This window comes from Alligator sinensis, unplaced genomic scaffold (assembly GCF_000455745.1).
Source record: "Alligator sinensis unplaced genomic scaffold, ASM45574v1 scaffold752_1, whole genome shotgun sequence".
Classification (NCBI taxonomy): domain Eukaryota; kingdom Metazoa; phylum Chordata; order Crocodylia; family Alligatoridae; genus Alligator; species Alligator sinensis.
In genome coordinates, this window is record NW_005842000.1 from 2592631 (window position 1) to 2615170 (window position 22540).

A 22540-nucleotide genomic window follows, 5' to 3' on the forward strand; every position below is an offset into this window, starting at 1 on the left:
TTATTTAAGCTCTTCAGAAGCTTTTTGTACCTGTGGTTTTGGCCTCTATTTCTGACCATCAAGATGGCAACTTCAGTAGTGTTTGAGCAGGTTCATAATCCAGGTCAGTAAACTTTTCAACGGTGGAATGCATTTAAAAAATGAGAGTGCATTAGCATATAATCCTTCCATAATGTTTTTCCCCCAAAATTTTAGTTGGATCAAAAGATTGTTCTCCAGAGCTCTTCTAAACCATCTAACCAAAACAAAGTTAGCCTTTCTATGTTTGATCTACGGGTTTGTTTGAGAGGGTGTGTTTTTTTTTCTTTCTTCTTTGTTCTAATATATTGAGAACTCCGTAAAATAGCCAAAGCCTTGATCATCCTGTCACAGTACACATTTCATTCCGGCCTATTTAAAAGAAAGCTGTCCATGGGGCCTCTAATTGGATAAGCAACAGGGTATAATGAGCTTTATAATTTAAAAAAGGAGGTGGGGTAAAATTTTGAGTTTCCTATCTTTCTATCATGTACTGTATTTTGGATCTAAGCACAGTATTTGGTTCCCCTAACTGCAGGGTTATGATGATTTCTTTCACCCTTCTTCTCTACAGCAAAAGAGATGAAGAAAATGAGGGCATCTTAGTCAAATAATGTTGCTTTAAGTATTGGTGGAGTTTGAGGGTGGGATTAAAATAGCACAAGGAAAAATACTTAGTATTATTGCAGTTAATTGAAATCAAGGTGGTTATTTTTTTTTTTTTAATGAATTCCTTTATCTAAGTCCTGTGAGCATTTCTGGGAGGGAAATGGTTTGATTATGTAGAGAAACTTTGTTCTAAAAGTAGCAGTAGAAGAATATGTACTCAGTTCTTGAAGGAGACTAAAAAATCCTTGGGACAAGTGCGCATCTTTGTAGAGGTATACACACACGTCTGTCATGTTTCTACCAGGTATCGCTAGAGCAAATTGCATCTCACTAGTCTAGATAGGTTGGGGGGGTGGGGGTTGGGGGGGAGAAAGGGGGGGTTGAGTTCAGGTATTAGCATCTTACATCTAACTGGGTTTAGAAACTGAGGGGATGAAAATCTGAGTTGTGCTAACATAATGTTGGATGTCTCCCACACATGCATATACTTGAGCTTCACATAGCATACCACCTTGAAAAAGGAAATTAATCAAAAACAGATGGGAAAATGTAGCAATTAAGCCAGTATTCTAATATAGTACAGGGTATTGCAGTCTACCTTGCTATCAGATCTGCCCAAGTGATAGCATGCTTAACTTTGTGAAATAATTCTGGGTTTTGTAAAATCTAGTGACAGGTGATGCTAGTCTTTCTCTGTGCCACCAGACCTGTAGGGGTTACAGATTCAGTGCTGAGATGCCACCCCCACAGTTCTTTCCTTGGAAGCTAAATCAGCCAAATCACCCCCTGTTCTGCATTGCATTGCACTGCCTGCTGAAGCTGCTCAGAGCTTTCGACCGTCTTTTGGTCCATGCCACCTTGTAATATACAGCAACATGTTCAATTGAATGTGTAGCAACCCGCTGGAACAAAGCAAAAAAAATTCAGTGAACCTTGTGTCATTTATCCAGAATGTCTTTAGTCCAGACTCTTCATTGAAGAAGATCCTTCACTTAACAAGAATTGCAGGTTAATGAAATTAATGGTGTGCAATCTTAACTGTAATAGCTGCTTTAAATTTCCGTTATTAAAGGGTTAGGTTTGGTTATTTTCAAGTCTCTGGAAACTGAAATGATTCTTGTAAACCCAGACACTTATTCCCTGGCTACACCCTGGCTTTAAAATGGTTCCACCCTAAACCAGCTTTAGCTCCAAGCTCTGTGTCTGTTTCCTTTCCCCACCCTGCATTCCACTTTCCCCAGGCTCCAGAGCTATCCTTCTCCTCCTCCTCCTCCCCCTATGGTAACAGCCGGGTTTCTACTAATCTGCTTTAACTCCATGGATCAGAGCATGCTTCCCCCCTAGAAAGTGCCTTTCTTACTACTTTACTTTATTTGCTTCTTGACTGAGAGCCTCTACTAGCCTCTCATCTACATATATCCTACTTTTTGGCAGATGTTCTAGTAGTCCTGCTAATATTCTTACTCCTGCATATCCATTTAATTATACCACTGCTTTTGATTATTGAATTTTTAGAAAATGTCAATGCAAGTCAAATGGCCAGGCTACTAAACTCTTCTCGCCTTTTCAGGGGATAAGAGGGATACTGCTTGTTAACTGCTCTGTATTTTCACCTTTAGCTTGGAAGGGCTGATTTGGCAATTAAGAGTACTGGAGAGGAATGTGTTGTTTCAATTGCTGGCTGTTGAATCCAGTGAGTCCTAAAGTTCGGATCAGCAGAGTAAAGTTACTTCTGCTTTTTCTGAGCTTTGTAATCAATATTATTTCAACAAGTAAAAATGCTTTTTTGGAGGGTTTTGAAACATTCTAACATTCTGAAATACCTAATCTTGGAGTGTCGTTAGCGCTAACGTTCTGCCACTGAAGGTTAGTCTCAAAAATTTCTGTCATGCCATAAGTGTATCTGGCCTTTTACAGAGGCTGAAAGGTGAGGTATCTACACAGAAGCCTGAGTACAATATGTCTGGTCTAGAATATCAGGGAATTGGCAAGTAAAAGTCAATGGGTTAAAATGTGGTAGTAGGTAACGTTCAGGGTGGTGCTACGTCACGTTCAGTGAGCGTGAGTTATCCTTAGATTTCTGTTAAGCTCTTCGTACTGAATGAAAGGTATATATATTTTTTAAACAAAGTATTTTTTCGTTTGCAAACATTGTATGACCAATAGTGTAATTTCTGCTGCCTATTAAGCTGCTCTTTGAGATGCCAGTCAAGAGAACCTTATTCCCATTTGGGCCAAAATACATTGCATATAAATCATCCTTCTTAAAGTACGCTACCTTTTGTTCTTGATGAAGAGTCGGCTGGTACATGAGTTCTACCGGACCCAGCTGCCTGAATCTAGGAGCAAACCCAGTTCTCCTTTCTGCCACACTTGGAAAAAAAATAGAGCAAGATTTTTAGATCCTGCAGTGTTGTATTCAGAAATTCTACAAAGCCTGATTTTTGGGGGGAGGCACTTAAGTTTGCTTGTTCTGCTTTTTGTATTGGTACTTGAGGAACAAACTAGTTGGGAAAGACTAGTAAGTTCAGCATGAACACATTTGATTTTAGGCATAAGGTTCTAGAAGTGGTGAAGAAAAACTTATTTGTTGCTACAGATCACATGCATATCACTGCTGCCATATGATAACAGCTGGATAAATTGAATCCAAGACTCTGTAAGTGCAGCAGAGTTTTACCTTTCAAATGACATGCACTTGAATTTGCCTTTGAATTGTCAGAGTTCAACTCTGTATATACCCTGGAAGACCATACTGCAGTTTATTCCCAATTTATCCAAAAGCCTTTGTGGCTCCCCCAGAGACATCTAGCTAAATGCAAAACGAAGTAAGTAGTGATGGTGGGGGCTGGCCCAACAAGCTTTGAAGTTTTCCCTCTGGGTCCCCCTGCACTAGATTGCCCATTTCCAAAGCTATTAGCTATCTCTTTCAGAACGGTACTTCTCAGTGGATTATCCAAGTCCAGCCTGCAGTACAAGTGAGATTTGTGCTTTAGGTCCCACTAATATTGACTAAACTTAAAACACTCCCATCAAACCCAAAACATGGTGAAAAGTGAAGTACAAACATAAGAAGACTAATTTAACTGTTTCAATTAAATGGAGATTTATCTCAGAATATGTGTTATTAAAAAGACATTAAGATATGTCATTAGAGTAACATACACAATGAGTGTGCTTGAAAGCTCACATTTTCTTGGTTCTCTCTATACAAAAGCTATATAAATTGCTCAGCAAATGAGGCATGGTGTAGTTTGAATAACCAGGAGCATGCCATTATAAAATTTGTTGCACAGCTGACTCATATGCAAATTCAGCAAAACTCAAAATAGGGTTAGCGAAGAATACCATATAGGGACCAGACTTAATTCATTAGTGCAAATCATTTAAGTAGAGCACATGAACATAGCAACTTCCTTCCACAAATAGTAATTTGTAAAACATTGATCTTGGGACCTTTCAGTTCATCAGCTGGGATTATTTGCAGCCTCAGTCTGGAGTGGCAGTCTTGCCTAATATAAACTATTATTTTCCACTGCTACCAATATAGTTCTTTTTTTTTTTTTTTTTCAAGAGCAAAACAAAAAAAACCCCACCACCCTAAGTACTGGCAAATCAAAGACTTATTTCATGGCAGTTTTCAAACTAATCCTGTGTTATACACATACTGCATTTTTCAGCATGTTCTTGTTGAGTAGAAGAAAAGTGGGGGAGTGAGTGCATGATTTTCCAGACCTGCTTCATATTTGGCACATGGAAGCGTTCTGATACTTGGCAGATTTTCTCTGGTTCTGGACAATTTGTGCTCTTAAGACCTCAAACATTTTAAGCAGCAGCATTATAACCATTATGGAACAATTAAAAAGGGTTGGCTTGTTCTACTACTTTGACAATTGGGTGATGTAATGGCCTATAAAAACCCACGAGGTATCCATTCTGAGCCTTTGGAAGGGACAGTAAATGAATTTAGGTCTCTAATTTATGTTTGAACAAAGTTTTAAGACCTATGAAAGAACTGTCAGTTTTTTTTCCCCAGTAAGTGGTTTTAATGCAAAAATGTATTTTATGTTGAAGTTGACTTCTCCAAGGAGTTGTACAAAAACAGTATTTTACTTGTGTAATTCAGAAGTTAATCAACCCTTTTTGGTGTACATTCCAGCATCCGATTTTTCAAATGACCTTCATGTGGTGCAGACAGGTTCTGATGGCTCTTCAATATTGATAGTCCGTCTTGTTGTAGCCTTTTAGCATGCTCAACAGCCACTTGAACGACTTCCATTTCTAAATGGACAAGGGTCGGTATTGACCTGTGACTTGAATGTTGTTATTAGTCAGTTGGTTGATGTAGTCTATGCAAAATAATTAACATAATATGTTTATTGATTGAACAAATTGAGAGAAAAATCCACTTAAAATGACGGTGGGAAAAGCTGCCCTTTTAAGCCCAGCTCTCTAATTACCATTTGTTCAGCATGTATGTGGCTATCACCAGCTCAAAGGGATTGATTTTGGTGGGGAGGAGGGAAGTATCAATGATGCAGAAGTTGGAAGAAAAAAATGCATGGATCCTTGTATGGCCTTAGTAGTTTGGGTGTTGTCAGTGCAAATGTTGTATCCCTTTAGTAATAGCTTGGGCATTATCAGTCTAGAGAGCTGTCCTTTGTCTTTCTCCCACTTGTGGGCTATTTATTGACTTTCTGGTAGTGTTCTGTATCTAGATGTGGTGGTCATTTGGGGCCAAATTCTTATATCTTTACTTACATCAGAGTAACACCTTCCTCCTCAAAAAGTACCACTGACTTCAGTGACACCACCTGGAGATTAAAGCACCCCTCAGCATGATTCAGGTTACCAGGATATAACGAGGAAGGCAGTTTTTGTATAATTAGAAGGGCTTAGTCTTCCATCCTGTGTGCTGCTTACTAGACTCTTGGCAGTGGAAATGGACCACTTTGAAGAAAGCCAATACAGTCACTTAATATTACAACTACAGCTTGTCTGAGAGTGCCGTCTTGCCATCATTGTGCCTTTCCCTCTTCCTTAAGATTTTTATTCTGATAGGATACTTGGGTTAATGAGAGGAAACTCGGACAGCTGGACGTGCACAACCCATAACCTTGGCTCCAGATATTTTTCGGGGACACTACATTTTAGAAATGTCCTAAAACAGCCTCTCTGGGGGGTTGCTGTCACAAACAGATGTATATACTGAAACAGTGCCTACCTCAAGTGACTGTCCTTAACAGCATGCTGCTGCGTGCTGTGTAGCCTTGGTATGAAACAACCAACAAATTCCTTCTGATTACCTGTGTGGATGAAAACGACTCTGCAGGGATGATTTTCAACTTAAAATTAGAAGAGAGATTTAGAAATTATTTGCAACTCTTTCAACTATAGGCTTTTAAATCTTTTTGATTATTCATGCATTAACTGTCTGACTTTGGCTGTCCAGAAATGTCCCTCCTCCCTCCCAAAGCTTTTTCATTTCCCACTCCCACACAAGTCTTTAAATTGCCTTCAGATTCCATCTGCATATAAAGAGTTGGGAAGAGATCAAAAGGACCCTTCCCTTTTTGTAAATGGGTTTAACAGCTAGAAAAAGCTAACACGAGAATGAGTGTATCAGCATACAGTAGAGCTTGTACTAAAAAAATATTGATCCTAAATCCTGCAGTTAAGGGTTGTCTTTGGATTTCTTCTTTCTCTAAACTAGCATTTAGAATCTGGGTTCTTTTAATACTTTTGGTCTTTTTTTACTGTAGAGAGCATGCAATACACTACTAAGTATACTTGCAGGTACCATATTAACTGTAAAAGGGTTTCGTGTCTCACTCGGAGTAAGCGCAACCTTTTTTGCACGTGGAAAAATTTACACAAGACTTCAGTCCACGGATTCATTTCAGTGTCATGAGAATAAGGATATGCGTGTGTGTGGGCTTGAGATCTTGCTATTTTGCTCAACTATCAGGCAGTATTACATTGGGTAAAAATGGTTGGTGCGAGACAGTAATATAGCACGCTATTAACATACATGGAACATATTTGAAAGGCATTGTGCCTTTGGGATGCTGGACTTCTGTTGTGGAAGCTTAACTTCTATTCAGCTGTTGTTTTTTGTCACTGTGTTAAAGATGAACAGAGTTGTGATAAGTTATCATCTCAATTCTGTCAGCATCTGCTTTCTTACTTAAGAGGGGTAAATATTCTTATTTTTATGGTTCAACTCTTACTTGCATTAGAATGCAAGTCTGGTATCTATTTTAATTGAACTCTATGTAGGTAAAAGATTCAAGGTCCTTCTAGATAAAAACTTTTATAAATTTAAGACTTCCTTAGGTGTACAGACAAATTACTAAAATGCAGAAGAAACATCTTTTAAAAGAAGTCACTACCATTAGACAGAAATAATATTTCTGATTAAAAAAAAAAAAGAAAAAGAAAAGGTTCCGACTTCCTTTCTGAAAATGATGGCGGTGGAACTTAGTTCATAATGTTACATTTTGTACTTTGTCTATTTTCATCATTCTTTCCTCTCTCTTAGGCTCTAGACTTTCCCTTTTTTTTTAAAGCTGGCTGCAGGTCTCTTATATTCTACCAAGTATACAACATTGGGGAATTTCTGTGACGGTAACTAGAATATTCCAAGGCTACTCTGACCATTTAAACTTGTCTGGAGGCAGTATACTTTTTAGCGGCCCCATTAAAAAAAAAATTCCTTCATTCTTGTGTTTTAGAGCCCTCACTTGGAGGAGAAATTGTGTTTGTATCTTTGATATGGCACAGGCATCATTTCTAATGCCCGTTTCCCCAGGGTGCAAATCTGAGCTTCTGGCAGTTTTGAGTAGGAGAGGAAGTGGGATGGCTTGCAAGGCCAGGCCCTGCTAAAATGCAATAAGTATAAAGAGTTTGGTTTTATTTAGTTTTGAACGTGGGTGGATGGAGGCAGCTGTGGGTGCTGCGGAACAGGCTGGTAAGGTCAGTATGTCCTTTAGCATTACTTTGTTGAACTTTCATAATTAGGTTTGGCTTTTCCACCTGAACTCAGGAGTGAGTTTTTCACCATGTGATTTACATTTTAAAATCAACGTTTAAATATTTTTGATCGTCTTTCTAGGATATCTGGGGGGTTTTATTTTGTTTTGTTTGGAATCGGCTCATCTGTGGGTTATTCCAGTTATAATGTGCCACTTATCTGTGGATCGCATACAGATGTGAAGAAGACAGCCTATAAATTGTGTTGCAAAACACGGGAACATTTATGAAGCACAATTAATTCTTAAATGTACAAATGGATTTAAAATGGTAATTATCTGCAATTGAAATTAACTATGAAGAACAAATCAGATGCCTGTTTATGCTTGTTGTGCCAAACACTTATTATTTCCAGTAGCATTCGCCGCGGTGTGATACACATTCATCTAGACTCTTTTATATAAGATTGCATGTTTGATTGCATCTGCTTTCCCTGTATTGGCTCTCACTTCTGTCACCATATATTTTAGACTTTTCTCTCTTTCCTTTTGAAGACATTAAAGTATCTACAAGAAAAGCTTAGTTTCATTTGAAAAAAATATGATAGGAGTATTAAACTCAGCAATTTATGAAAGGAGGGCAACCTCGTACCATTTGATTTGTTATTCAAAGGTTATAAGTAACTTGCAAAATCAACGTTCTTGATCGCTCTCTTGATCTACACCTTACCCATTTCATAAAATGCTTTTCCTTCCCTGGGAGAGGTGGGGTTAGTTGTCCATTGACAATTAGAAATGAAAGTAGGCAGGAGGGAAAAATTCCTGGAATAAATTTTGAAAGGGAAGAGTGGTATTGGGAGCCTGGGGGGAAAAAAGGAGAAATGACTGGAAAACATGTGTGGGAGAGGGGGAGTAAAGAATAAAAAGTAGAGAAAAGAGAAGGAGGGGAAGGAAAGGCGGAAAGAGATTAAGTATAGCTTGATGTTTGTAAGCCATAAAGTACAGGGAGGTGCTAATGAAATGAGAGCATAGGACAAATAAGCAAAAGCAAAAAATGTAAAGTGCTTTAAATAAAGCAAGTTACAGGTAGTTAATTGCAGCATAAAATTGTATTTTTTTTAAACTGCAGGAGTTACTTCTTTGAGCATATGTTCTGTGTCTGGGGATGATGGCACAGGTATTTTTCCTTTAGACTACTAGGTCTCAAGCTTTTATTAGCAACTCTTTTTAGCTTTTGTAGATAAATAGTTTAAAAAATGTCTTTCATTCCAGTATTTTTAGTAAGTTACATTATCACGTTACTTTTGTTTTAATACCTCACTAGACGTTTGAGGTGTGTAGAATACATTGTGCTTTTCTGGATAATGCAATCTTTTGAGTTCTACCTTAAAGCCTAATAAATCTGAATTTCCGGCTAATCATGGCCCATGATGATGATATGCCCTAGCTGATGGAGATGGGCTTTTTATATGCATACACAAGCTGTCTCGGATACAGCTCCCACAATTTAATTATTTTTTTCATTTATCTGTGCAACTTCTATCAGCGCAGTAACATAGTTTCTGGACTTGCTCTTCTCCTTATTGCATCAGTAAATTTTAATCTTGGACAGAACAGTTTTGGTTCATTGGTTACAAGATGCAGGTAACGTGATTATGGACAACATCAACTAAAAGAAAATCTGAAACTTCTGCATGCCAGCCCTACCGATAATTATCCTGCTGTCTGATACCTTTACCCTGCTTGGTCAGTAATGTGTTACCTTGTAGCATTCTTTTTGTACTTAGTCCAGAAATATGTAAACTCAAGGTCAAGTTGCTTTTTTTCTGTTAAGAGCAAAATGTTTGTGGTATGTTTGCATTGAGTGTGTGGTTAGAAATGATTGGGCTGAGTTCCTGACCCTTTAAATATTGTCGTTGTATATTTTGGGGATTTGCTTTCTTTAAGGGCCTTGGCCTAAACACTGATCTTTGGGCATCAGCTCAAAATAGACCTAAAACTTGAAGCAGCCAAGCATTTTCATGCTGCAGTCTGAGTGCTACCTTGACTTCTATGACTGGCAGCAATGAGCATCCACTGTCTACTTTCAAAATGCTGTGAATCGCACACAGTCATTCACATCTGCTCACAGATATTACCCAGGTATTCTTCTGCTGGGCAGATCATCTTGGGTGATATCTGTCATCATCCATAGCTCCTGGAAGAGGGAAGTCTGAAGAAATTCTTGAAAGGCTACAGCGGCGGGACGTAGACATCTTACACAGCAGTGACTGTTTTGAATTGGTCTTTGGGCTCCTGCTCTTCACGGTAAAAAGGAGCTCATGCAGTTCATTGTCCTTTCACTTTGACTAAACTCTAAACTGATGGTTAGATTTATTTACCGCATAGAGTTGAGGAATCAAGATTGTCAAGACCGCACCAGTTTGCACCAACTGCATTTTTTGAGATGCAAAAATCTAATGATGATGTCAATTGGATATGGTGTGATGTTAGAACACATTCTGTAATGTGGTTTCGGCTTCTTTTCATTCTATAGTAACCAAGAACAAACTGTGTGTACACAGAATGAGAATCCTCATGAATTCTGTTTAAAGGGAAACTGTGATCACTTCTTTCTGGAGTCTGGTTGCTTACCGAACCGTTGCCCAAAGGTTTAGTCTCTCACTGGTCTGAGGCTTATGTTTTCTGTGAAGCTAGCTATTCAGACTGGAAGTTTGGAGACCTGTCAGACCCTGTTAGACATAGATCAGACCAAAGAGCTTAGGAGCACTTTGTCACAACGTGGTAAAGGAACAGCCAGTAGTTATTCATATATGCAAGCTAAAATTACCACAAACAGCACAGTACAAATCGGTACCTAGGTGACTACATACATTCCAGCCTCATCCCCAGATATGTTGTAGCTAGTCTTGAAATATTCCTCGTGATATAGGAGAGCTACCCTTTTTGATTGATCAATATAATACAATTGATCAGTATAATGCAATTTATGTTTTCTGTTATGAACTCCTCAGTAAAGACTAAGGGAAGTCGTTTTTGCATGCGGTGGTAAATGACATGACCGGTTCTGTGTAGTTTGTAGCGTTAATGTTTTCCAAGCCTCTCACCCACATAACTGCATTTTGGGTTCTTCAAACTACATAAATATAAGGTAATTGTCTCTGTAGAAAAAATATTTCAGTTATATTTTTACCATCTCTAGGTGTGTTTAATTTTTCTCATCTCCAGTTTATGGCCCTTTCCAGTTTAGTATTACTTTTAAAATAAAATCCTGGTGACCAAAGTAGCAGTTTGCTGCTGAGATCGAGTAACTGTAATCTGGATTAGGAACTATACGCATGAAACAGAGAGCTGTATTTTATTGCTAACATATTCCTCAGCAGAGCAAGTATCCATTTCAGTTCTGTTTTTTCCAAATGTAAATTATACACAGCAGCCTTGCCTATGTTGGCTTAGGAACTTGCTTTAGCCATTCTCTCAAACTGCTTGACCGTCATTCTTGCTTAGTTGTGGTAATTACCAGCTGGTCAGTGTAATCAAGGACAAAATGCATTTTCATAGTATGCTAAGCAACTAGGATATGATTGCTCTGTGTGAAAATGCATGTAATATGGCTTCCTGTACTTTTTTTTTTTATTTATGTGTAAATAAGGGCTTTTCCAGTTAAACATTGCTTTCACAGTGTCAGGGATGTGGGATGTACACTGCAGTTAAAATTGATAAAAACAAACCCTGTGCTTTATAAATATTTTTATTCAGCTGAATGAATAAAGCTTTTCTGAAAGATTTGGTGCCCTGGAAACTAGGGTGGGGCAAAAGAATAATGGGGAAGAACTAATTTCAATGACATTAATGAGCTCAGTTTTTCAGAACAGCATTAATCCCCTGTTTCACTTGCTGGCCCTGATCAAGACTTCAGTGAATGGTGCCTTGAATCAGAGGAATGCCTTAGTGCTTAAAAAAAAAAACTGCACTGAAAGCTGTAAGTTAGGTGAAGCTGAAGCTTGCAATGTCTCCTTTCCTTGGATAGTTTAAAGAAAAAAGACATTTATGGAAATTTAGTTTACAGGAATTTGAAGGGCCTTCATGAAGAATTTTGATTACTGGGCAATGATGAATACTCTAGATTTTACATAATTCCTTGCTAACATACTAAGCCTTTTATATCAGACAGAAGAGAAGAATAGTTTTGGAGACTCCGTGAAGAAGGACTTTATTTTTGGTGTACTCCGGCTCTGGACACACAATATTTACATGAAGTAATAAGCAATTTGCGTGTGTGTGTTAAGAAAAAAAAGTAATCAGCAGAAGAGAGACCCTTTAGGAGAAGGCAGTTTCACCCCTTTTGATAGAGAATTGCTCTTGAAGAAATCAGGATAAACCTTTATTGGCATAAGATTCAGCAATTTACATTTTTGTCCAGCTGTGTCCATCCTGAGGCAGATGTTTGCTAAAGGCTAAATGCTACCTTCCTGCCCAGGAGCAAATTGCAATAATACCTGCCTACTGTCTGGGATACCCTGTGATAGTTGCCCATCTATCCATTCCTGATCCCTGTTTAATTCACAAGAGCTTGCAAAACTGATATAAATTACATTTGTCTGCTCTAGGTTGAAGAGTATTTTAATGTGCATGTGATTGTATGAGGATATATTTTGCCTTGCTGTGTATTTAAGCCAGTTATACTATACATACTAGAAGTGCCAAAGCTTGTATTTTGCTGTCTTGGCTTTTGGGAAATCTTTAATATCTTGTCGCGGTTACAATTAATCTGCATGTGTTTTAGCAATTAGTGTGTATGTGTAGCATGCAGCAACAGATTCTGGAAGCTGTCAGTCAGCATCTGTAATTGGCTTCTGAAAAGAAGTGAGAAAAATGGAAGTATTTACTGCCTATATTTGGCAACAGTAACTTTTGTTGTCAAACATACTTTCTGCCCTGAATTCTTTGTCGCTACATGCAGAAATGCACTCCAAACAGGAGAAGAACAAGTTTGGTATCCATTTGTAACCACCTGTTTGATAAAGATGTTCATTATATCACTTTTTTTAATTAGCTCAAATTCTCTTTGTTCTTTGGCCATCTCATGATGCTTGAATTTGAATTCTGTTTAAAGGGAAACTACCTAATAACATGTAATGTATACATAATTATTTTTAAATGATTATACCGCTCAATACAACACAGAAAGAAACATAGCTAAGTATTAGCAGTTAAAAAAAACAAACAAACCCTCAACTAAAATTTAAAAATTCAAAACTTAAAATTTTATTTTATTTTTTTCTGATGGGAATGAGTACAACTGGGTAGTTTCTCCAAAAAGAAAAATTGAGCTGGAGCAGGGTTATGGTCCCTCATCACTCAGAAGTAGCCTGCCTGCTTAAGGAGAGAGAGGATGTATTTGAAGCCTACAATTAGACATTGCTTTTCCTTCACTATTCCCCATATGTCCCAATAACTATTGTTGATGGCTGTCTGTTGGCCAAGTTCTCTGAGTGGGGTATATTGAAGAGAAACAAATAATACCAGTTCTTATACCTGCATTGACTGCCTGTTGGTTTGTGTGGATTTTACAGTGTTTTGACATACAAAGTATAAATCATTTGAGATCTATCTACCTGAAAACCTCCTCTTTCCCCCCCATGTATTTACGTATGAATTGTGCAGCGTTCTAGAGCTGCAGTCACCCCTGCTGGGTCATTTCCAGAGTTTCCCCAAAACATCCTGAAGATCTTAATTTTTAATACATCCTAGAAAGGCATTGTTTGTTAGGGAGTCTTAACCATTACCCAGATGTGTGAGATTGGGTTTTGGGTTGGTTGCGTGTAACTACTGACTAATTAACTAATTCATATTTGTGGGGTAGTGTTCATGTTTGGCAGCTTGGTGATAATTCTTTTCTTTATGAATTTTTCAAATAATTACCAGGGTGGCTGAAGGTATGGATGGAGATCGCTTCTTTATAATTCAATCAAAGCAAAAACATGCAAATGCATGCACAATTGTAAACATTATATAGTTAGTATCATCTTGTATCTTTTTTATTTTTGCATGTCATTTTTTTAATGGTCCATTATATTTTTATTCAGTGCTTGACTATTCTTGAAGCACTTGGCATTGTTAGCTCATAAATCAAGTGGGCTGTTGTCAGAAATCTGTCACTATTGCTCATGTAAAGCTTAACCTCTTTTTGCATGTGATTGAACCATTTAGAGTGTGTGTGCGCGCGCGTGCCTGCATGCACACACGCGTGCATGCCCTTTTCATATAAATGACCTCATGGACCCTGTACAGAGAGTAGAACTTCTGTTGCTCAAATTTTCCAAAAACGTCTTCAAGGAAGAAACCAGGGCTGGAAAATTTCAGCCTGGACGAGTAATGTTTTGGAAAGCTGCAGTTTAAGGGACTGAAAACAGCTTCTCTACTAGTGCACTGTCATAAAATCTGAACTGTGGTAGTTACTGAGGCTCTTAAACCCTAGTACAAAATACAAATTGATATAGCTGAGTGAGGGGTTTTCTCACTACTTGTACTCTGTTGGGTTGTCATTGCTTATGGTTGCTGTGATGACACCCAACTAGTTCCCAGGACAACACTGCAGGCTACAGCTCCTCTTAGGTCCAGAGAGCTTTCATTGACCTGATTCTGGTGGCATCATCTTTAATTTGTAAAAGAGTATGTGCTCTTCAGTAAAACATAATGTTACAGTTCACAGGCTTTTTTGAAGGTATGCAGGAGGTGTTTACAACAAATCAGTTCCTCATGATGCATTACAACGAGGCTTCAGTGGTTGGCAACAGGCAAAGCTAACGAAGTTTGCTTTGATATAGAGTACCTGTAAAGCAAGTTTTGGGTTAAGCTGAAGAAATGTAATGTATTGGCAAGGTTGGGACTAATTGGAATATTCCTGCCGTTTGTTAAGAGTTAAACCGAGGGGACTGCTTTCCTCTTGAACTACATGGTATTGGTTCCTAGTTATCTGGACTTTAGAAATGCACATATGGCAGACATGCAGACTTTCAAGGCAAGGCATATTTTATACGTCTCCCTAATGGCATTTTTTTATTTCCATAGGTGGTGATGTGACGGTGACAGAACCTAGCAGCTCCGATAACCGTGTGGAGAGATCTGATCTTTACACAAATGTGGATGAAGCACTCATAGGCGGCGAAGCTAGTTACCTGTCTCAGCCTCTTACTCCAGAGAAGGATGATGCACTTCAGGCTGCAACAGTTGCTAACCTGCGGGCAGCCCTCATGAGTAAGAACAGCCTGCTGTCTCTGAAAGCTGACATGCTGAGCGAGGATAGTTCTCTGCTCTTCGAATACTTACCCAAAGGCACACATTCTTTATCTTGTAAGTTTGCACTTTTATTTTATTTTTTAGTTTAACGATACATTTGCAAAGTCATTTGGGAGAAAAGCAGGAAATATAGATCATTTTAGATTTATCAGAACTGATTATGCAGACTTTTAAAAATGCGTGTATAGAAACTTATGCCCCTCTACCCTGTCTTTCATATGTATTCCATTATGTTCAGACACTGTTATTGGTAATATTATGCAGCATATCTTTAACAGCAACAACTGGAAGTACAAAAAGGTGTTACAGAGGTGTATATAATAGACATAGTAGGACACTAATAGTATCTAAGTAGCATGGCTCAACTCTGATTGGGAAAATGGTAGTTATGAATGGAATGCAAAATGCTTGATTTCTTCAGTTAAAAAAAAAAAAAAAGATACTATGAAGGTTTTGAATCCAAATTTGACCAGTCGTAATGCTTGATGGGAGGAAATCATTATTCCAGTAACATTAAAAAGTACAAGAGTAGTTGTTGACATGTTTATAACTCTGCTTAACCTATTTTTTCCTTCTTACTGCCGTGTTTTGTTTTTTAGCTAATAATGACCTAGTGGTTTGTGCAAGTGAACTGACTTCCATTGTGTTCAATCACAAAAAGAGTTGCTTGTTTGGGTTTTGTTTGGCTTTTACATTTCTTTTATGAAGAAGGAACTAGTTTATTTCAAATGATGGAACTGAAAAAGGAAGGGAAATCAATTGGATTCTTTTATTGATGACTTGCACATTTGCTAAATGTCCTGCACAGCAATAGCAACAGACATTCTCTGCATTAGTCATTTAAAGCTACTTTTTTGAGTCTAAAAAGTTGTCAACATTTTGTGTATAACGGCACCCTGTTTATCATAAGAGAGACAGTGAGAGACAAGTCACAATTGCACTGGAGCATAAATGTTGGTGGTTTTCTAAGAACAGATCTGTTTTTTCTCAGTGGAGCAGGCTGCTAAGGCATTTTTGATTCTTTGGGGTATAATGTTAAGAAAACTTTGTCACTGCAGTGATAATGTGGGGAGAGACCTCAGGGCAAAGTAGAGGCTGGAGCAAAGTTAAAAGCCATTACTTTCAGAGATTTTTTTTTTTTCCTTCACTCAATAAAAAAGGTTGAAAGGATATTCACATTTGAATGGATTTAATTTTTTTTTTTTTTTGTATTTTTGGTCACAGGAAGTGTGCTTGGTTACTTTTAACCCAGTAATCACTGTAAATTGTGCAGTGACTACAGGAGATGACCATGTAACTGCCATAAACATAACAGCAGATCTCTCTTTTTTTTTCTTTTTTTCATTCTTACAATCAGTCTAAAAGAAAAAAAAATGTAGGGGATTGAGATTTTTGTAACCTTTTTTGACAGTTTGAGAGTTTTGGGGGGTTATTTTATGGCTTTTGCAGCTCCTATGTTGTATTTTTAGTTTACTCACCTTGGTGGTCTCTGATTAAATGACTGGAATAGTTTTGGTTATTCAAACAGAAATCATCTCAAAGTAGTGATGTAGCACAGAGCCCCTCTGTACCAATTCAGTCTCCTGTTCCATAGCACCAACCCTAGAACCTCTGCTATGGAAAGTGTGTCCTCACCACGCCTGCAGCTGGTGTGGAGGTTGAAAATGGGGCAATTTTATAAAAGTGGGGGGGCTTTGGGTCACAGTTTCAAGCGCAGTGTATTACTGCCACAGCTTCTGCAAGTGGTAGCATGATGAAGGAGTTCTTACCTTCATCGGCAGGAGAGAACTATGCTGCACCATCGCCCCGCATCTTGGCCTTGAGTTGGCAGGATTTTTATTTTGCCTTGAAGCGGAAGGAAGCTATTGGCATGAGATCAAATAGGTATAAACCAGATCACAAACAAATTTAGGCTGTTTTTTTTTAACCAACAGAAGCATGAAGGCTCCAATTACCTGGAGCCTCCAATCACCTTATGCAAGTGAAATGGATTTCTCTTTTAATTAAGGCAAAAAGATAATTGCTTATTTGATGGTTCTCACTTCTGGGTGTGGCTGTGGCCTGAGGAAATTCATTTTAAAGCTGAAGCATGGAGCTCAAAAATGTTTTGTCTGTGTTTTATTAAAATGTGTGCTTTTGTTCATGACTCGCTTGGACGTGCCGTCATAGTTTTGAAATGGACTTGTTTTTAATGTTCATTCCAATTAAATGCATATCTTTGTAATGTTAATCCATTAGCGATATTAAATTTATAGTGTTAAATCCTAGGCATCATTTTTAACACAGAACACTCTTTTTTTTTTTTCCCCCCCAAGCCAAAGAAAAATCCCCCCAGAACATAATGCTTTTGTAAAAGTATAGTGTATAACATTCATGCAAAGCAAGTGGCTAGATATACAGTATAGCCAGAACATCTCATTTCAATCAGTAATTGATTTTTTTGGGGATGTTTTTGCCTCCCATTATTTCACTTCCATAGTTTTCATAAGCACAATTTGAGGATGTTGAGTCATTTAAATCCTTTTTTTAAGGCACAATGAACAAGGTTGATTTTTTTTTTCTTTTTCTTTCTTCTTCTTTAAGCACATACAATTGTAGGTACATTTCAATACCTTGTTTTCTGCTTTGTGGACTTTGAAAACTAAATGTATTACTGTAATTCGAAGCATTTAAAAAGGTTTCCTACCCTCAGTTTTAATTCAATTGTATTTGGACCTTGGCTGACCACCTTCTGATTCAGTTCTCCTCCTTGTTCTGAAAATGGTACCGTAAGGACCTCATCTAATTAGGGGTACCATCTGCTTTCCTTTTTTTTTTTTTAAAGTAAGATGGAAGTGAGAAGGTGGAGAACAGAAGAGTGTTTTCTGTGCTTTCTCATGAGCTGTTTCAAATGGGTATACCTCTAAAAGTCTCTGTGTAAATGGGAGCCCTGCTGTTTTCCTCTAACATAATTCATACTTTTGTGAGATGTTATCTGAGAACACACTAAAATTTTCATTGTACCTCATGCTTCTTTTTGTAACGTATTTCAAACCTGGGAAGTTGTACTTGGGGAAGAACTGGTTACCAGAAAGCTTTGTCTTCATTTTTTTTTCCTGTTTTTCTGCAAAAATGGTTCTGCACAGTAAACAAAACAAAGTAAAAAGTTCTTTGCAACTGGAACAGTCTTTTCAGTGGAAGTAGAAGTGTTGTACGTTTAGTAATACTGACACCTGAGGTGTGAAATTACCTAATATTCAGTTAATAAGAAATGTAGCCTAGTAGGATTCCTGCTTTTCAGTGCATGTTAATATATTTTCTACGTAAGGATCAAACAGAAGTGCAGTACTTCTAAATTTGCCAGATTCAAAGCAGTTTAATAATAAGGTAATTTACATTTCTTGCCATGACATAACATCATAGCCACATACCTGGAAACTGTACTGTCTTTTACTGTGAATGACGTTGCTTCTCATAAGCTAGCTGGCTTAATAGTCATATAAGAAGTCTAAAGAGTGGATACTGTAATCTCAGTGATTTGTTAGCTGTTGAATCAATGTGGTACAGGACAGTTTGGTGCTGGAGATGCTGAGTTTCACATGCGATCAGGGTTTCAGTTTTACTTGTCATTATAGATGTCATGTACTGTTCGTAAGGAGGCTGCTCTGTGCCAGTATCCCACTGTAGTAATGATGATGATGCACTGGTCTCAGGCCCTTTGTAAATCTGTGTAAAGTTTACTTCCATGTATTGTATTAAAAGTCTGTAGAGATGTTAAGTGGTTTTAGACAAGCGTTGCAGTTCACCCCAAAGAGATGACATGGTGGGGGTGGGGGAGGGGGGGGGTAGAGGACATTATTTGTGTATAACTTGTTATATCAGCTTCTTTGTCAAATATTTTGGGATCCTTTGGAGTAACGTATTAAATAAATATAGTAAAAACTTCTGCAACACTGCTTCCTGGTGACTTCTTAGCTTAACATGTATACACATGATAGATATATTTATGCATTTGGCACAGTCTAGGTTGGTAAAATAATGAAATGCATTTTTGTTAAATAAACAAAAATAACTCTTTGAAAAACTCAATTTTTACCTAAAGGGTCTGTTTCCAAAATGAATATGCGATTGCTTGCTTCAGTTCTGCCTGTGCTTTAAAGGTTGCCAATAACTCAGAGGTTTTTTGGAAGATACTGAAAAATTCCCTTCCTGATATTGTGTGCAGAGCTTGCTTACATGGGCCCTGATTAGGGTGAGCTTGTCGGCTCTTAAAATTTATGCCCAGTTTCTATTTCTTTAAGGGAGAGGGTCTTGCTATTCTTCTTTCATGTCTAAGAGAAGAAGAGATTTAATCTTGGTGATTCGATCATGTTATTTTATCTATCTTTTCCAGCGTAAAAAGTCAATGCTTCAGCTTTCTGTGTACTTCAGTTAAACTCCCTTAAAATGACTCCTTTCATATTTTCAGATGTTATATAGCTCTTCATATGTCTTAAGTTCAGCTCTTCCTGTTTACACTCTGCATTACACCTAAAACTGTTTAGAGAAGCAATTCCTTGAACCTTGTTGTCCAAGATATTACCTAGTACACAAGGCCCTTTTCTCTAGGCCTAACCCAGTTAATATTTTATTTTTAGGTAGCAATTCATTGCAGCCAATAATTTATACTTTCAGTAAAAGTTAAAGGAATACATTTACACGGTGGTCACTTTTCCCAGGTGGGAATGCTTTAAAACTGTTCTCATGCACATGGATTTTTTTGTACATGCAAAACCAAAACGTCATTGATGTCATTTTAAGCATGTCATAATGAGCCTTGCCTTTTAATTCGGCATTTCTGCAGGAGTTTACTTTTAAATCTGTTGGTGCTTTTAGCAACGGGGACCCACAGCTTTCATATAGCTAAAGGACTTGCATGCATGTTACTTCCATGAACAATGGTGACTGGAGGATAATAGGCAGGCTTAATTTCTCATTAAGAAGTTAAGACATCTTTCAATCATTAAAGAAAATTACATTTAAAACTTAGTTATCTTAATTTTCTTACCATACCAGTCAGAATGGAGCCTGAACTCAAATGCTGTTTACTTACACACGTAGCACAGAACAGCAGTGCTGCTTTTTTATGTTTGCAGTTGGCAAAAGCAGATAAGTATCTTTTTAATGGCTGTTTTCAAAATAATCACTGTTCTTGTGTTGTGCTGAATGTCTTCCATTCCCATTGTCAATGGCTATGTACTTTTTCCCCTTTATACTACCCAAAACTTACTGGTGGTCATTTATGAATATTTACCCTTGGTTTGAAAAATGGGCAGCTGTTTAGTTGGTGTTGAATATGAAGTATAGCTTCCTCTGAGGGCTAACAAGGGAATTCTGGAAGCCAAGTCCTGTTGTTTTTACTCTGTGATAAGCTGAAGTCTCCGGATTGAACCTCTCGTACGCAGTCTGGAGTCCCACTGTATAGTTACAATATAAACAGGACCAACTCAGCATTGTAAGACTAAATCAGAACAGTAATTAGCCTCCAGTGTTTGGCTTCACAGGCACTTTTCATGATCAGACTTGAATTTTGTGCTGCTTTTCCCTGAATATTTAATTCTCATTAAATATATTGAATTTCTTGTTCAGTTAGAAGGATGTGTGTTCAGAAGGAAATGACGTTCGTGGCAGTGTGAGTCGGATAAAACATCCACCCGTTTTAGAACTGGAGCCATTGACTCGTGCATTTCGTATTGTTATTGCCTGCCATTAGGTTTTTGTTGGCACCTTTTGTCCTCTTCCATTCTGTGATTATTGTTAAGCTGAAACAGTTGGAAAAGAAGTTTAAAATAGTGTTATCATCTTTGGCTATAATAAAAAGACTTTAATATAGGTGATCAAAACAGCAGAGGCAAAACCAAATACAGAGCAAGAGTAGCACTGCTGTTTCACTTAGACCAAAAATTAAATTGAGAGAGCAGTGGGAGTATGTGATAATACAGGGTTGAGAAACCTGACCTTTTTGGCATTGAATAAAACAATAGATTATTGGGTTGCTTAAAATTTAAGAAGCTTTTCATTTGAATATTTCAACGGCATTCTGATTATGGTGGTATGTGAAATAATGGGCATTTCTGAAATAGGTGTTCATGCTATGCAGCTCAACATGTGCAGGTATTTTAATAACTTGATTATGAAGTGACTGACACTTTTACATTACTTGTTTGCTATCTTGCAAGTAAGTTTGAACTGAATTACTCTGTAATGACAATGAAAAGCCGCTAGGACAAAAAATTATTTTAAACATCATCTTGTTTACAGCTTAGTCTGTAGTAATACCCTGTTTAAATATAAATGTACTTTTGTTCCTGGTTATTTTTCCTACTTTCTTTTCATAAATTCCATGTTTGTTTTTGTAGCTGAAGGAGGCAAAAAATTGAATGTGGCTTTTAAGGTTTAATTAACAGCTTTAAACTTAAAGCAATTCATCTTCCATAAAACATTACTTATACTTACACTTCCACCATTTTTTTTAAAGCATATTTTTTGCTTACAGTATAAAATGTACCATTTAGATGCTGTCTCAGATAGAGCAGAAGTGTACAAATATTTTGCCTGGCCAGTCATTTTTCCCCCTTTAAACTGTAAGTGAGGTTTAGAGAGTGTAACTGGTTTAAGGTTTAATTGTGCAGCCTTGAACAAGTTTCCTTTGCTTCTGTATTCTCATAAATATAAATTAAGGAAAACACTTTCTCACCTTCGTAAGGCACTTTGTGTTCCAGGAGGAATTATATAAATAAATAACCCTAGGGTATTTAACCCCTCAGGTTAATAGTGAGCTTAAAAGCTTTGACAAAACAACTTCTAAAAGCAAATTGTATAGATAACTGATGCATCTTCAGTGGCAAGCTTAGATGTATATATTTCAAGTAGTACTTGTTAAAAGTGGTGTATTTCAGAGATGTACTAGTTCTGAGTATTTATGCTGCCTTATACTTCTTTCTCCCATGTAACTCTTTTTAGTGACCATTTTGCAGCCTTGAGTTGTAACGCTCACCACATGCATCACATACAGACAACTGGCATTCTGGGTGGGGAGGCTAGTTTAAAAAAGGAAAAAAAAGGCTGGCATCCCTACACTGCTGCATTCCCTCCCACTGAGAGAAGATAAACTGCAAGTGCTCATTCACTGCCTTTTCAGGGCCTTTTTTAAAACCACCAGCTGGTGCTAGTTCACGTGGGTGAGATTCGTTTCCTGTGTTCCTCAGGGCCTGGCACCAACTTGAATCGTTCAAGGGGCGAATTTGATGGCAAAGTGGAAGCACCATCTCCCCTGCTGTCTTCATCACACCTTGCCACTCAGAGCCCCCCTGAGATCTCCTGTTCCGGTGACATTTCACCGGAAACCAGGATAAAAGGAGACACATCTTCCTCCACTCAGGTAAGAACAAGAGATGATTGCAGTAATTTTTTTAAGTTAAGGTTATTTGAAACAAATTATCCCTGGCAGGAGAATTTCTGATGAACAATATTTTATACCTGTAGCTGATTAGTTATGTTTTCAAAATATACTATATTTAAAATGTTGGGGAGGGGAGGGGAATATCCGGTTCTGCTTTTGGGCTGGAAAGCTAGCACTTTCCTAACCTTTTCTTCAGCTCCCTTTCCTCCCCCTCTTTCCC

The 22540-nt window shown here is 37.7% G+C and overlaps 1 protein-coding gene across 4 annotated transcripts in view; it reads left to right on the forward strand.

The window, feature by feature from the left end:
- The window catches only part of ZBTB46 (zinc finger and BTB domain containing 46), an 80486-nt gene that overhangs the window by 36712 nt on the left and 21234 nt on the right, over positions 1 to 22540 (forward strand). For 3 of the 4 annotated variants that reach the window (XM_025201651.1, XM_025201652.1, XM_025201650.1), the window contains exons 4-5: positions 14673 to 14954; positions 22127 to 22299. In XM_025201651.1, coding sequence (XP_025057436.1) covers positions 14673 to 14954; positions 22127 to 22299 — 455 coding nt within the window. The remainder of the gene's footprint in view (positions 1 to 14672; positions 14955 to 22126; positions 22300 to 22540) is intronic. The other variant, XM_006021663.3, reaches the window with a different exon arrangement.